The sequence below is a fragment of the Chiroxiphia lanceolata genome, chromosome 4 (genome assembly GCF_009829145.1).
Source record: "Chiroxiphia lanceolata isolate bChiLan1 chromosome 4, bChiLan1.pri, whole genome shotgun sequence".
Taxonomy (NCBI): domain Eukaryota; kingdom Metazoa; phylum Chordata; class Aves; order Passeriformes; family Pipridae; genus Chiroxiphia; species Chiroxiphia lanceolata.
This window is the reverse complement of record NC_045640.1, coordinates 60,498,393-60,515,791: the sequence shown is the minus strand read 5'-3', so window position 1 is coordinate 60,515,791 and position 17,399 is coordinate 60,498,393. Positions and strand designations below refer to the sequence as shown.

Sequence of the window (17,399 nt, the reverse complement as noted above, 5' to 3'; positions counted from 1 at the left end):
GTGAACCAGCATCATCAGAATCTGCAAGTAAGGGTTATTATGGCAGCTTCTGTATCTGCAAGCAAAAATTAAACTGCAGCACTTAGGAGGGACATGGATTACTGAACCACCATAAAAATGTTTGGTCTGGGGAGTTCCAGTGCCGCATCCACACGTTACACCGTGGCTGTTCTACACTCCTAGAACAGACTTTGCCAAACCAAGCAATGTTTTCCTGCACATATGATTGCTTTGACTTTAATTAGGTAACTGGCTCAGTGGTTTTGATTGTTTCAATTGGGTAAACACGTGACAGGGATTGATGTATAATTAAGATGAGCTTTAAAGATAAGTGTTCACGTTTAAGTGGTGGAGCAGACACATTTGTCGCTGCCCGAGGACGAAAGAGTAGAAGCACAAGTCGAAAGAGCTCCTCTCTTTGTTCAGTCAGTGATTGCTGACCTCTGTTTTTCATTATTCCTAGGAAGTGGTCAGTTAACCCTCATCATTAAGCAATAAACCGTGACAGAGAGCGCTGATTAATGTGCTGCTCACCAGTAGGGTCAGGCACGAGGAGAAACCCACGGAGGGCTTCTGGCAGTTTTAAATGGCCATTAGTTACAGTTGTGCAAAATGAAATTAACCCAGCTAATCGAGCACTGAGAAGCCACAGATCTGCTGAGGGTCAAGGGTTCCCAGGAAACAAAAGGTACAGTATGTTTACATGCCATGGAAAAAACCAAAAAACTCCAAACCCTGACAGGCTGATTAATGAAAATGAATACATACAATAAATTTCACCAAACGGTGAATAAACATAATACCTGCACTGCACATATTTACAGAGGAAAAGTCCAGGAGGAAAGAAAAGCAATAGGGTGACTTCAGCAATCTTCTAAAACATGCTCCAGGACAGCTACTGCACTGCTGCAGATGACTGTTTAGACCTCTGTTTCGGAAATCCTTTCTGACTGCCCTCCTATGCAGACAGGTTTGCTATTTTACCCCTTTGCAGACTCCGCTACATGGCTCCTAAGTCCCTCAGGCCTTGTTTATCACACATGTTCCTCACGTTCCCAAATGCATTTGCTGTTTGTAAACCCTTCTCCTATCAGACCCAGAGAGCTGAGGAAGCACACAGAGCAAATGCAAAAACCACAACAGAAATACACAAGCTAAACATGCACACAAGCACATGCCAGCTCAGTCTCTGACAAAGACGTGATGGGCTTGAGCACCAGGGGGTTTTTCTGAACAAGTATCTTCCTCTCACTTTAAATTTAATCTTCCTTTATTAGTCTTGGCAAGACCCACTGTAAGGCGTGACCTCCACGTCTGGAACGGGAGAAATGTTTTTTGCTGTGGCCTGCTCTGTGCCCCTTGCTGGGTGCCAGAGGCCCTTCTCCCCTCTTTTTCTAAACCTTTGTTTCTGATCTGATTTCAGCTGAAATCTTAAATTTGTCCCATATCTGGATGGAAATAGTTTAATTTTAAGGATTTCTCTCGTTTCTGCAGTTGACAACCTTCATTTTAAGTGAAGCCTCCAAGAAATCCACATGCATACTGATTTTGGATTATGGATTGCATAATCCACATAACGTGCATGCATATGGATTTTGGATTAGCCCCACCTGCATTATCTGGCAATACTTTAGGTCTATCTTTAACTGTGGAATCTAAGTGCACACCTTTGATTGCAGAAGCAAACACAGCATTTCACACCTTATTCCCACCTTATTCCGCTATGGAAAAAAAAAGGTGTTCTTGCATAGGGAGCTTGTTATTGAAGGCTTCAAGGACACAAAGAATAGTGACAGTAACAAGGCCTTTCTCCTGTTCATAGTGGAATGGTAACAGAACATACAGGGAGTGTGAGAATGGCAATAGGAAGGGATGAAATGAATGTCAGAAAGATGATACTGTCCTTCAGTTCTCTATTTCTGGAACATTTTCTAACTCAATGAAAAAAGGGATGCTCAAGTAAGCAAATTCACCTAAATACTGTCCAAAAACCTTCTGCTGCTCAACCCTGTTCTATCTCATCACAGAACTCTTTTAGCATGTACTAATACATATGTTTTGCTTGTGCTTTTATGTCCTTCACTTTTTCATAAGCTTTCCACGAAGGATCTTTTATTATTAAACAGTCAGTGAAAGAACTCATCCTTGTCATATTTCCTCTTCCTACTCTGAAATGAATAATTAATAAGGAATAATTGCTAGGTATTCTGTCTAAACTTCTTACATGGAAGTGGATTCCTTCAGAAAATAGAAGTAAAACAAGAAAAAGATACAGCTTGGTGTGTCCACTGTATCCAAGCGCTTGCACTATTATCCAGCACCCTAATTTATTTAATAAAGCTGTATGCAATGTTGCTGTATTAAAATATACTGTACTTGACAGACTGCCTGCTGCCCTACATTCAGCACAGAGTACCTGCATGATGACATTGCAAAAGTACAGAATATGAAATATCACTTGTAGTTCTCAGGACTCTTTAAACCACTTGAAAATCTAATATTCAACTAGCTGTCTGTGTGCACCTTCATAACAACCACCCTCCCCAAAAAGAAATGAATGTACAACCTGATAGCTTCATTCAGGAATATGGTGCTATCACTGTAGGAATACTGTCTTCCTGTTATTACTAAAAAGACTGAAAGTAAAAGACATCATTTTTAAGTAGGTTAGTGTCTTTTCATTCCCTTTTTTTTTAATTTTTATGAATAGTTTAGTATGCTAGTGCACACAACCTAAGAAGTACTTATTATTATTTTTTCCCAATAGCCCATCATTATCATTCTGTTGTATCAGAGAAAATTAGCACCTATCACTTACATAATTTCAAGCAGTATTGTTAAGAGTGGAATTTGCATGCATGATATGATGTATAGGCTAACACAAGTCCATTTGCTACGTCCACGTGGTAAAATGGATGAATAAATAATTGAATGCTTAGCTCCAAATATATAATTATTCTTAGGAAAAAAATTAGAGCATGAGTCTGTGAAAATACGTGTAATAATAATCATCTACAGCTAAGTACCCAAGACAAAAAATGCCCTTTCAGAAACAGAATGATATAGTTGGATTCCTAAAATGTTTATAGAAAACTTGCATAAAAGCCCAAGTTTTGAAAGTACAGAACTATTGCACTTCTTCCCCACAAGCATTAGCTTTAAATTAAAAACATTCTCCCAGCCTAATCAAGAAGAGTCTTATCAGAACTTGTGCAGAGCATGGAAAAGGTTTGTAAACCTTCAAACCATGGTTTAACTTGTTCCTGGTAGAAAAGCCATATAGCTCAGTTTTTCAGCTCTGTTCCCACCCACCGTATTGTTCAGTCTCTCCCTAAGAAAGTAAAGTTACCTTTTTTAATGCCATCCATCACCCTGCTCTGACGTTGCAAGAATTGTTTGCCATATGTCTCCTTCCAACATGAGTCCCGTTAGTTACTTGCTACATGAGGGAGCAGGTTTTGCAACAGTGAGTTCAAAACATCAGGTCCAGGCCTTTTCTGTATTAAAGTGCAACATAACCTGATTTCCAGAGGAAGTAAAATAAATGGGTGGGTACAAATGAGACAATCATACTCTAGTTCTTAGGCCTGACAGCTCAAATGAATGCAAATACACCACAAATAGGAAAGGTGTGGAGAAAATTTCACTACTCTGGATATGGTTTTCAGCAAGAATCAAGAAGAATTAAAGGCAAATAAGATGAGATGTAGAAACCTGATACAACTGCATTAATGCTGAAAGTAATGACCCCTTTTCTGGAAAAGGTGTGAAACATTAAATTATAAGAACTCAAAATATTCTGTTTATCATAATGTTCAGTGACACACAAACAGCAATGCCTTTTGCTGGCATCTTGCAAGAACAGTACCAAAAGTTTCAAAGAAATACAATTTTCTTTTAAATCACTGTTATACTCTTTTTCTGTTTTATGGACATCACATTGTGTTTTAAAATAATGCATCTGTCTTTCTATTGCAGAACTATTCCCATTTTGGTAATTTTCTCACCCTGTGACTTGTAAGTCAGCCTACGTTCTACATCTCTAGAATACATTTCAAAAACATAACCCTTCCACATTTATTTTCTGAGGCATTTATTTAGTCCTTTTGAATTTCTTCAGACATTCTTTTCCAGGCGAGAGGCACTGAGTAGTTTCATTAAACATAAAAACCTACCGTCTAAAACAGTAATTCCATTACAGCCTTTTGCTCTTATTACTGGTCATCTGGCATATCACTGAAAAAAATGTGTAAATGGACCTTCTTTAAAATTATGATTTAATAAATCAGAAAAAAAAAATCTGTTAGGAATCATGAGACTCAATCTTGAACTGCAAAATATCATTCAGACTTGACAGAGCTCTTAAGTCTGAGTTTCCCATTTGCAAACTCATATTAACTAGCAGTGTGAGTCAGCAGGAGGTCTTTGATAGGTCAGGGCATGAGCCTGAGCTCCTCTAACAATTAGCCAACCTCCAGAAGGGTAACTTTAGGCTGGTTTTCTCCCAACACACTTCCTTTGGTCAGAGCTATTTACTTTTCAACTAATAGACTGCAATGCCCGTCAACGCAAAGCAATGTTTTGATAGAACAAAAAATGTCCTGTTTTCTAGATGAGAATCAACCAGATGCAAAGCAATTCCTTTTGCCTTGAAAAGCAACAGTGGAGGGACAGCCTGGAGCAAGGAAAACTTACCCTGAGAGGAGAAGGATCAGCCTAGGGAGCATATAACAAACGGAACATCACAGACTACACCCCTGAGTACTGAGGGAGATGATTCACCTCACCAAGATCCCTCCTGATTATCTTTGAAAAATCATGGTAATCAAGATGCCCAAGGACTAGAAGGATGCTGCAGGTGTCACTTTTGTCTAAAAGAAGCGTAAGGATACTTTTGCTTTTTTAAAGGAGAGGAGGGTCAAACAGGTTGCCCTGAGGAAATATGGAGTCTCTGCCCTATGACCACCCCTCTTAAGATACCCAAAACCCATCTGGACAAAGTGCTGAGTAACCTGTTCCAAGTAGGAGGGTTGGACCAGATAAGCTCCAGAGGTCTCCTCCAACTTCAGCAACTCTGTGACAACATTCTCTCACCTGCACAAAGTTAATCCACATGAAATTTGCTCTCTTCATAAACCTATGAACCTTAGCACAGTCTTTAATAGTGCTGAAGGCACAAAGCGATTAAGGCATATCTGCCATACCAAAGAAATGCCATATTCAAACAAAGCTTTACACAAGGAAGATTAAAACAAAACAACAGGAAAAGTGAAGCTTCCAAAAAAGAAAAAAAATTATACTGCAGAATATTCAGAAAAGGTGGTAAATTAACCACATCATAATAATGGATTTCGATAACCTATGTAGAAAATTTATACAGTGGAAAGGTTCAAACTAAAACATTAAACATGTTGGGATATACTTTGTGAACAAAGGTAAGGAAGGATGAATTTGAGGAGCTGTAACAAAAACTCCCACTAATGCAAGTATCAGCATGTACTAGAGAAGCTGAATTACAGTCTTCCCAAATTCACCTCAGTTAAATGGCTTAGGCACAGCTCCTAAGACCTTGAGGCACCTTGTGACTATTTATCTGCAAGTAGCTTTCCTAGGAAGCACCATCAATGTTTCCTGCACACGACCACCTAGGAACCTTGCTCCAGTTGCTGTTGCTGAACAGGTAAGAAGTCTTAGACTTCCCAACACCTCAAAACCTGAATTTTGATCTGACTCTCCATGTCTCTCACTGCATTATGCCTTACTTCTACACCCTCCTCTGGGGACAATGTGGACGGTGATTTAGGATGAATCAGGACCAAAGTCAAAAGGATTCTTGTCCTTGGAGTTCCCACTGGCATGCTACTGAAAACAAAATGCACAAAGGATTACGGGGATTTAAAGAAGAAAGAGAAAGAGAGAAAGGAGAGAGAAATTCAATACCTGAGGCAGTTGAACAGTGCCCCAGAGAACTGGACTGCACCTCCTCTGCTATGGACATACTTTATAATAAGTAAGAAAAAACACTAATTATCCTCCTTGTTTTCTGAGTATCCAACTTACGATCCAGAATTTGATTTGTAGTGGTTTAAGTGACCATGGCCGTAAGTAAAATCAACTGATATTGCACTTTGAATATACTAAATACTGTAAAATGCCAAGTACTTCTGCTTCCTGAGGTCCTAAATTTCATAAATCATGAACCTTCAGTCAGTGGATAGGTCTGAGCTTAATCTGCGCTTTAACTCCTCAACTGTAAAACAAGGGTTATAACAACTCATCTCACAAATTAAACAATGTTTGTAAAGCACTTAGATATTAGTAGTGAGCACCATAAAAAACCTCTGTAAGAACTGAGTAATTATGTATTATGAGCAAGGGATGAATAGTAATCAGCAGTGAAGGCACAGGACCATACATGGAGCAATGAGAAGAATACAAGATATTGAATAGCTGCTCATTAATTGAACCTTATCCAATCTGTTCAATGAGCAAGGCAGAGGTGTAATGGAAAAAGTTGTATGGGACTGTGTAATTAAGGCTGAATTAGAAATCATTACGTGTGGTGCAGATGAACAAAGAGCACGCGGGCCACTAACATTCATTACTTTCATATTTAGTTATGATTTTGCAAACTTAATTTTTTTCTCCCAAACGTATTTTAAAAATACCAACCTGAAAAAAACCCAAGTGCTCAAACCCCCTGAAACCCACCATTGCACCGTAAGAACCCAAAAAGAGGAGCAGAAAGGGGAGGGAGGGGACACGGTAACTCCAAACTGCTTGTTTCCCTTGCTCTTAGCATGGATAAGGTACATACAAAAGCCCCACATCTCATCACTCTCGAAATAGGAAGGAATGGATATCCCATGTTCTCTTTCTTAGGGCCCTGGGTTTGGCAACTCAACTGTGAGAAATGGCACCAAATAATTTTGAAGGTTAAAAACAGGTAGTATTTCTCTTTAACAGAATTTTCTCTGCTTAAACAATGAAGAGCTGTGGGCTTCAATGCTGACCACGGGGCACTATTGTTCCTAAAAAGCCTGACAAAAATGCCTCAAAGTCTAGACTTTAAACCTAACAAAGGCACTCCCAAACTTCAACAACCTAAAACTGTGCTCCAAAAAAAGGCTGAAATCCTGGCTTCATTCAAGGCAATGGGAGATTTGCCATTACCTTTCCCACTCTATTTATATCCAAGATGCTAGCAGATGCCTTGTTCCCTCTGTCTATAACAGACAGATCTGTATGTACATTTTATATCTTTTTTTTTTTTTGTCTGGAGACTGTTTTCCCATATCCTTATTTAAAACAGGCTTAGGAGGTACAAAAAGATGCTTTGTTTCTAGCTTTATGTATTTATATATTTATTTTGAAGTTTTATCTATTAAGAATTTCTTTCAGCCACGATGCTGCAAAATCCCTTATCTCTAACACTGTGGTGTTAAAGGCACTTTGCAGCATTATCCCCTTTTGGCTCTTAACTACTTAACCTGAGACTGGAAGAGCCATTTCAGGCTCTAAAAATTTTCTGAACCTTGAGGGTTGTGGAAGAGAAGTGCCATTTTCTACTAAAAGTGAAAATTATAACACTGCTTCTAGAGGCTGCCAAGGCAGGCAGATAACAGCATTTTAGAAAGTATTACCATACAAGGAGCTAAAGCATCTGATTAAGGATGTTTTATGGTATATGATATGCTTGATGCTGTTTGATATAGAAGATCTTGTCCATATATTTATGTCCAGTTGCAAATTGCAGTTTTAATGTTTGTCCATGCTATAGTTATCCATTCAGTTGTATTCTACTAGGCATCAGAAAAAAAAACCCCAAACCAAAACCAACAACCCAGCAGCACAGTGTCCAAGAAGCCAGATCAATTATACTTCAATGACAGGGGATTTCTCAGTAGCCAGGCTCTTGCTTGAGGGGATTACAGGCGAATGTAACCAGTGTGAGGTCACCTGATGGGGTCTGGGGGTACCTGCAGAGCCTTAGTTGTATAGGATGGAGTTTTATTTCAAAAGGACTTCACTCTCCTGAGCTTTTTTTCTGAACTCAAAACAAGAGAAGTCATTGCGGGAGACAGACATTCATCTGCTAGTACAAATACAAAGCAATTCTGCCCTATGCAAGATCTTAGCACTTCACATCAATTTTTAAAAACTGAAGTTTTGTATCCCTGTGAAGATTTAGTCATTCACCATCATTACAAATGGAATATTCTAAAAATGTCTTAGTTAGTTCACCCTCTCTATTACTCCTACTTCCCTCATTTTTGGAGCCAGCTGAACTCTCCAGCCTTGCCAGGATGCAATATTAACCAAAAGAGACCTCTTTGGTTTATCCTTTACTATCACAGATAACCAAATTATATTATACATCAGCTACTTCTCTTATGCTCAATTTCAAAGTAGGTACTTAAATCATTCTGATGTTTTTCAGGAAAGGGCCCCTAAAAGTCCCTCCTTCTGGTGGTTTGCAGCATTCTCAAAATAGCAAACTAACTAATGTAATTTTTACCCATTTGCTCTTATTTCAGTACAGTTCTTAGTTCAAAATAAGTTCTCCTCCCTCTCAGTTGTCTATTCCTCAACTGTGAAATATTTATAGACAGCAATCATGTCCCAACTCAGACTCTTTTTGAGTAGGCTAAAAAAAGCTAAAAGCATTCAGTCACCTGACCTAAGATAAATTTTTATTCCCCAGATCATTTCAGGAGCCCTCCTAGTGTGCTTATGCGACTCTGAATCAAACTGCCTTTAACATACTGGTGACCAGAAGTAAATACAATACTCCAGATAAGCATTCCCAGCACCATTTGTGCCATGACACTGTGAATACTTCCCTGATTGCTTGAAATACTTGGTGCATCCGAACATACTGATTTTGTGTGACCATATTACACAAATATATACACAATATATGGGCAAGTGGCTCAGCCACCTTGGAACTTCCTTTTCAAAGAAAAGGCAGTTGACATACTCAAGAAAACACTAAACTAATGGCTGTGACATCTGAACATTTGTTAGCCCATGTATTTGTGGCTACCTTCCCTCCCCTTCATAAGAATGTAGAAGGTAAGCCCTTCAAAGCCTGTGTGATGCTTGAATTTGTGGCAATGAAAGGCTTTTACCCAAGATAAACCAATCTTACCTCTGCATCAATGTTCCATTTCCTGCATATTGTGCTTGTTCAGACTAGTATCACCTACTGAATATATTATTTTATAGATGAAGCAGCCTAGAAATTAGCATTCATAAAACAAAGAACGAAAGACAAACAACAGAGTGCAGAAGAATAGTTGCATGCAGTCCTCCTGGCCTTGTGCATGCATTTTTCAAAGCTAGACAGCAGTCCATATGTAAATTCTCATCCTCATAACTTACCTGTCCCTCTCTACACCAACACCCGCTTACATGGTAAACAAGTTACAGTCAAAAAAACTGCAGACATTGGAAAGTCTTGGGGGAGGGAAGAAATTTTTAACACTTTCAGAAAGGAATGAATGTGGATTTTTAGTTTCCTTGATATAAAATATTTTTTCATATAGTTTTCCCATCTATTAAGCAACTTAGGGCTCTTTGTGGCACTGCAGCTGCTAAAACCACCCGTTCTGTGCTTGTTTTCAAACCACAACACCGTATGACCTGGGTGGTTCCCAAATCTACGCCCTCCTTTCTGAAAAGCTACCACATTATGCTTGGTCTACTAGTGTTCCACTTCACATTTACCATGCATCCAGCATTTTTATTTTATTGAGCATCAAGCAGTGTTTTTCGTGCAGGCCACATATTCCAAGAGCCACAAGGAAAGATTTTCCTCATGCTTTGCCTCTTCCCAGCGTTAAAATATTCAATTGTAATATATACTCTATCCTTTATTCTTTCCTTTTTTTATGTCACACTTCTTGTTGTTTGATTTTTTTGCTCCCCTTTTTGGGGTCACGCTGCAAACTTTTTTAATTCCTTCCCCCTGCCAGTCTCCTGAACTCTGAGTCCCTACTAAAACCAGTCCAGGAGGAGGAATGAAGACTTCATTTCACAAGGCAATACTGCCTGACAGAGCAAAAGCCAGGAAAACTCCTTTTTACATATCTATGAAAGCATGGAAGGCTGGTGGCAGCTTCAAACCTATGATGACTTAATTATTTAAATTTGATTTTACACCTATTAACCATAGCATATCAAGTAAGAGTAGCAGCTGCTACATGAATTTGACCAGCTCACTTGCCCTCAGCAGATCACCCATCTGCTTGCTCTTCACCTAATATTTCTGTTTGATAGGTTGTAAAACAGATTCTTGCAACAGGTCAGGAACAGAGTCAACTTCAAATCCCACACAGAAATTTCTATGAAAACATATGGACATCTATACTGAGTGATGTCGAATTTAGAGAGGCCACTGACCTTATGAAAGTGGATAAAAGGAAAATTGCAGCCTGTTACAGAAAAACACTGACTCCATTACAGTGAATGAACAGAAGAGTGGAGAGTGAAGAACTGTATGTATAATTAATTACAGTAATACAGACCTACAAAATTCATGGGTGCACACACTGCAAAATGGTGTGCAAAATGCCTTTGTCTTATGTATCAATTTCAGCTTCATACAGCATAAAAAAATATTGTTTCCTTAAATTATCAATAAGGTAAATTTCCCTGTTTACCAGTATTCTATAAAAATTTAAGTTAGGCTAATTAAGAAAATTATTCAAGAGTTAGGTATGTCAATATTTCTCATACCTTGATAATTTTTCCACTTCAACTGCAGTGCAAAAAAAAATTTAAAATATGAGGCACACACAGAGGCTTTAGTTTCTCTTTATTTTCTACTGGAGATTGTAAAGTCTTGGGAAGCTCTTTCACTTACAGTGCATAGGAAAACCATAGGAAGATTAACTGTTTTTGAAAATAACATGTTACATATATTGCTTTCCATCTCGTGTGGCCTACTGGGTGCAGAGACTACAGAATACTTCCAAAAGAAAAAAACCAAAACCAAAACCAAGGCACCCAAAACAAGAGTACCCCTGGGATATTATGCATCTAACCCCTTGTTAAAGAGTCGCACAGTGCCTTTGCTTGCCAAAAAACTGGATTTATCTACCACTGAATTTTCAGCCTGGCAATAGCTTGGAACCCTTCATGTGAAGACGAGCCTCTTAAAAAGCTGCTGGGACCCTCTTGGTTATGGCACTAGGATTGGCCTCGTAGCCTGGCAAGGTGACTGGTGGGTTGGACCCTCGGTCTTGCAGCCCAGGCTGTTTCGTGTCTGCGTCTTCAGAGCAGCCGAGCACAAAGGGAGAGGGAGGATGGCACCACTTTTCCGTAACCCTATCTCTGAGGCAATCTCAGCTCCCACAGCTGTGCTGAGACCCCGCACATTGCTACACAAGAAATTTCATCCCTTCCACTATTAAAGCCAACTCTTGGATAACCTGCTGTTCAAACACCAGCGGAGGTAGGGTTTCTTTGTTACCAGGCTGCTCACCGAGGTGCACAGCACATTTACTATATCCAGGAGGCATCAGATCAGACTTTAAGGTTTCCTTCAGCCAAATCATCCCCCCACTTTAAGTCAGCAAATAGCAAAAGGTCAGGTGGCGGGTAAAAAAACAACCCTGCAACCCTAGGAACTTGTTGCTGTGACTATGTTGCTACTTCAGAAGTGAAGAGAAATCTATTTTTTTGACTTAAAATAGAAGAACTAGCTTCAAGGTGAACCTCCTGGAGCAGAAATCAACAGCAGAATCTGATGTTTACTGAATATCACATCTTTGTAATTTAAAAGAGGACAAGCTTACCCATAACTAATACAACATAATTTTTTAATTCTCCCATTTTAAGTAGCCAAAATTTTCCAAGCAAATCTGTAAAATAACTGGAAGAAAATGGTCATTTGTACTGTAGTCTTTAGCCCCATATGGAGACAAAAAAGTGCCTTCCTTTTTTCCTACCTTCAAGCCAAAGGAAGAAGAAAGGATTAGCAACTTAGGAGACAATATAAATTTTGATTTAGGAGCGATTACCTCATACTTGTCTGGAACTTGAACAAATGAAGACTGTAAATGCAAAGCATAGGCAAGAACAGATGTGATTTCTGACTTCAAGCCTGTTACTCTCCTTAGAGAAAGCTGCTTCAGTGGAAACAGAGAAGACAAGACTGGCCAGGTCCTTTAAGTTCCCTCAAACTACAGTGTATTTTCAGCATATGACTCTATTATGATGACAAATTAAAGTTTAGATAACTTTATGATTTGCCATATTTGTAATTTAGGAAAAAAAGCCCCATACAATTATCCTACGTAAAAATGTATTCGAAATATACACATCTTAACTTTTGCATTGACACCAGTTATCAAACCTTTTACAGTTAAAGGACTTTAGCGTTTGCAAGGCAGATCAAATTTACATTAATGACAAAAGCACTTTTTTTCAGATCAGACTCCTGTTTATCAAGTCAGTCAGCAAAAAGTCCACGCCTACTTAATACCAAAACTTGTACTTTGATAATTTACAGCCCTGTAATTAATTCCATCTGAAATTACTTTTGAAATTTCACCAATAAACCCATTTTAATACTTTTTTGGTCTACAGTTTTCCTTCTCATAAATTCATTAGACATTTCCTGCAAGTTCCAAGATACGATTAACTGGGAATACAATTACCAGATTTATAATTGGAAATGCAAGCTGTAGTCTCTTTGTTCTTGTGTTTCTTGTTAGTTTCTTGTGTTTAAATTCCAATACAGTTGTTATTTTCTGTTATAATTGCTTTGGTTTTATAATATTTCAAAGGAGCACAAAGGAATTGGCCCTCAAAAGCTGTTAAAGGTGGCCTGATGATGTTAGCAATTCTAGCCAGACCCAAAGAACTGGGTGGTGTGCAGGGGTTCCCCTCTCCAAATCCCCCTTGTCTCTGTTTCCATGCTGTTTGACACAATTTGTCTCCCCACTTCACAGACTCACAGAACAGCTGAGTTGGAATGCACCTTTAAAGGCCCCTGCAAAGAGCAGGGACATCTTCAACTACATCACTTCTCCTCCTCATTCCACCTGAACACCATGTGCTCTCTCCCATGATTTCCATCCCACCACCTCTTTTGAAGAACTATCAGAACGTAACTCTCTAAATTAAACTAAATAAAACTTTCATTTAATCAGTAGAAACTAATGACTGATTAGTCATAAAGGAGGAGTTGCTCCATTCAAAGAGGGCACAAACTGCAACACAGGATGGTCCATCTGTACACCAGGAAATACTTTTATGGTGAGGATGACCAATCCCTGGTGGAAGTTGCCTAGACCCATTGTGGAGTTTCTATGCTTGGGGATATTCAAAGGTCATCTGGACACAGTCCTGGGCAACTTAGAGTGGCCCTGCTTGAGCAAGGGGGCTGCACAGATGACCTCTGGAAATTCCTTTCAACCTCAGCCATTCTGTGGTTCTGTGAAAATGACACCAGCTGTAGTTACTGTATTAAATAACAATTGGAAGAGGAGGCCATTTTTGAAAGACTACAACTTCTTATGCCACTTTTGCTAAAGAACACAACTTTAGCTCAGTGTTGAGACATGTATGCCCAGGATCTACCTGTAAAGCAGTTCTTCCACTTTTATTTATTTATTTATTTATACCATGCTCTGCACTACCATAGTTTTAAAAACATCCTCCTGAACATACGACACAAAATAATTACTACAAATATTTACTTTCAATCAGGAAACCTCAGAATAGGGTGCTTTACTAGTGATGCTCCTGACTGAAAAATTTATGATGACTCCAGAATAAACTTGTTGTTACAAAACTACCTCCACAAAATGTTATTCATATTTACAGACTCAGGATATTTGAAGCCAAAATGTGTATTATATTTTTCCTATGTTCTTTTGTGGCTAATACCCTACAACGTACTTTTATGCATATATATAAATATAAATATATATATATATAAACATAAAAGTGCAAGCCAAGACAAAACTTCAGTGTTTGCATAACAACAATGGTAGTGGTAGCATCAAGAGCTCAGTCTTGTGCATACCAAGCAGATGTCTAGACAGTGCTCACATACCACTGGTAGGAACATGTAGGTCAATATAATGACTCCAAAAAATGCACATTAATTTAAACACATTATACATTTTTAGGGATGACAGGGTAGCTTTGTCTTTCATTTTTTGAAGTTTTTTTTGCTTAACTTGTAAACTTTCAGTAATTACCGATCACTTTTAATTACGTTTTAAAAATGTATTTTTATGCCTGATCACAGAGGGTGATCCTTTCCTAACAATTTTGGCTTCTGAGGCTTGGAAACATAGTCTTTCTCATAAATTCCTATAAAGTTGGATAGGGACATCATGTCAGACTAGACATCAAAAGACAGGAAGGCAGTAAATGTAGATATGTAGCACCTTGAAATTATAGTGATTCAAGAATGGGAAGAAAGCTTTCCTGGGAGGCAGGAAACAAGGAAGGAAGATAACAAAAGTTGCTGCACTTCACACAGTATATGCAGGTGTATGGGAAAGCTCACCACCACCATAAATCCAAAAGATATATCCTTGTGATTCAGAGACCAGATTAGACATGGATGTCTGAAGACCCACCCATGATGTGGAGTGGAAGCACACAGAGGAAATCACTCAGTGACTATAAGTAAGGTTTTCCAGTTCATGTGCTACATCAAGCAATTAAATTCTCAAGGAAGAAGTCGGGGAATGAAGGTATCAAGGTCAGCTATTGCAGAACTGCATGAGAAAGTGCTTTCAGCAGGGGGAAACCTCTTCCATGTCCTTATAACTTTGGACGGTTCATTTCAATTAGATCGATGCTTTCAATGATAGATAAATAGATTGATAGAGAGTTATTACATGAAGGTCTTGACTTCAGTGATGCACAAGCCCTCCAGGTCTGTTTAACAAAGAGCTAAATCCTTATTGCCATCAGCAGTAGATTTAATGATTACAGAAGAAATTAATCACATCACACACTGCCTCACTCTTCTCAGTGGACACCATACTAAGAGCCTATTTTCTTCCTTCTAGGTTTTTCTTCATGAAGATAAATCAGTAAGGAGGCATGTCTTGCTCCATCCGTGGTTGTAAGAACATCTACTCATCAGCAAAGACTTCAAAAAACCTATACCATTTTTACTTCCTTTGCATGTCATGAACTCTTATTATCAGATATTAAAAACTTAATTTTTTTATCACTTGAAGAAGTGGCTTACAAAGTCTGTAAAGATCAAACATTTTCTTTTACCCTAATAAACCTAATAAGTCACCAAGAGACAACACCTACTAGAGGTACTATAGCACTATTGAGTAATCCTAACTTCTTTCTACTGAGATGCCCAGGAAAGACTAGAACTTCATTGTCATGTAAGGCTGCCAAAGTATGATGAGACAAGTGTATTTATCCTCCAGTACAGGAGAAGCAGGAGTATGTTTACATCAATTGCATCTTTGTGAACTAAAAATTACAAAAATCCCCTTGGAGTGGTGGAGAAGCAGCCTGATTCAGCAGTGTCATGAAGTAAAACAATGCATCTTTTAGAAGGTGTACACTGCAGAACACCCTGGCACATTCTACATAAGTTATACCAAATTTAATTGGAGTTCATTCAACTTTTTTTTTTCACAGTAACAACACAGAATTTTATCAACAGCAGAAAACACATAGAAAAATTTATATGTATGTATATATATTTTTTTTTTTTTGAAAAAAACCTCTGAGCATATTTTGTCTTTTATTTTGTGTTGACATTTTTTTGTTTTGAGTTTTCTTACCTTCTACTGCTCTCTTGAAGAAAACTTTACAGCTGCCACATGTAACCACCCCATAATGACATCCAGATGCCTCATCTCCACACACCAAACACACTTTGGAAGGTCTTGAAGATCCAGTTGATACACTTCTCAATGAAGAGCTGGAGTAAAAACAATCAAACAAAGCAGCTATGAATATTTCAAATCACACTGGTCATAATACAAAGTTCAATTAAGAATTTATAACAGGTATATTGCTCAAGGCACCTAACAATTAGGAAACCACAACTCTTTCTGGCAGTGCCTGGTTGGATACACGAATTGCTTTAATTAGTAAGTGCAACATTTTTATTGTCTGTTTTAAAACAACACCCATAATATATCAATGTTAATGTGAGAAGTTACCACAAGGGCAGTGGTAACTTATTGGTAGCAGATGATTAAAATTGAAAATAAACAACAAATAAACCAACCAACCGCTCTGGCAACAACCTGGCAGCTATAAATTTTCTTTCCTTTTCTTTGTTTGAAGCCTTCACAGCTGAGGAATACCCGTACAGAAACCTCAAAGGCCATTTTATAAAGTAACACAGCAAAGTGCACTCTCCTGTCCATATTTCTGCTTATCACTGCAGTGGTCCTTGAAATATTTCCAATATTTCTGTAATTTAACAGATTACTTCCTATAGAGTTTTGGAGCCTTTTTACTTTCTGCAAGCACAGAAAACCCTTCCGTATGACTGTGAGTGCCAGAAAAGCAGCACTGGAGGTTCAGACCATCCCAAAGTTTTGCAGACTGACACACCTTGCAAACCCCGCTTCAATCATCTACTGCCTTCTTAAATGACAGGGTACTTCTGTGGTTGGGCTCTTTTTAAGCCATAACTCTCCAACAGTAGCTTTAGGAAGTATTTCCATTGGCACCTCTAAAAGACAGTACTCTTCAAAAACAAGTCACATTTCACGATGCCATAAGTTTCCTCCCTCCCTTCTTCCCCCTGGAACTGGAAATGCCATCCTAGTGTAATCAGCATGCTTGGAGAAACATGCCAGATCCTGAAGGAGATGAAAGCTTTGGATCCCTCCCATGTCTCCGTAGGGCTGGGGAGAGTCTCTCCTTCCACACAACCTCTCTCCTCCAGGTAAACATGACCTCTTACATACCTTACACATTATCCCTCTGAACGCTGCCAAACAACTACAAAAACAACCCTGAAAGACACTGATGGGGAAATAATCGAGTAGTTCAAACTGCAAGTCACAGGTTATTTGTCCATCAGACATCAGGAAACACAGTGCACGGGTAGTCTTAATTCAAACATAAGACAATGAACTTGCTTAAGAAATTTCAAGTATGCACTCTTGCCTTTTTCCAAATTTCTAACTTCCTTTAAAGAGTTATACAAAGGCCAAGTGATTTATCCAGGGGGCACAGCTCGAATGTCACTCCAAATGAAGGAGCGCAACTCTCCTGGCCTACAGCTTTACTGTAACATCAAATCTAAATGTCTTTTTAAATGACAGTGTTCAGATGTTAATCAAAATGTTCCAAATAGTATTCCTGCTCTTGTCTGCTCGCTAGTCTCTTAGATTTACTAGTTTTAGTCCTTGTGCTATTTATACTTTCATTACATA

The 17,399-nt window shown here is 38.6% G+C and overlaps 1 protein-coding gene across 4 annotated transcripts in view; it reads right to left on the bottom strand.

Annotated features, from left to right (window-relative positions):
• NR3C2 (nuclear receptor subfamily 3 group C member 2) overlaps window positions 1-17,399 on the bottom strand; it is a 204,410-nt gene that overhangs the window by 72,240 nt on the left and 114,771 nt on the right. For all 4 annotated transcript variants that reach the window (XM_032684671.1, XM_032684670.1, XM_032684672.1 and 1 more), the window contains one exon: window positions 15,786-15,925. In XM_032684671.1, coding sequence (XP_032540562.1) covers window positions 15,786-15,925 — 140 coding nt within the window. The remainder of the gene's footprint in view (window positions 1-15,785; window positions 15,926-17,399) is intronic.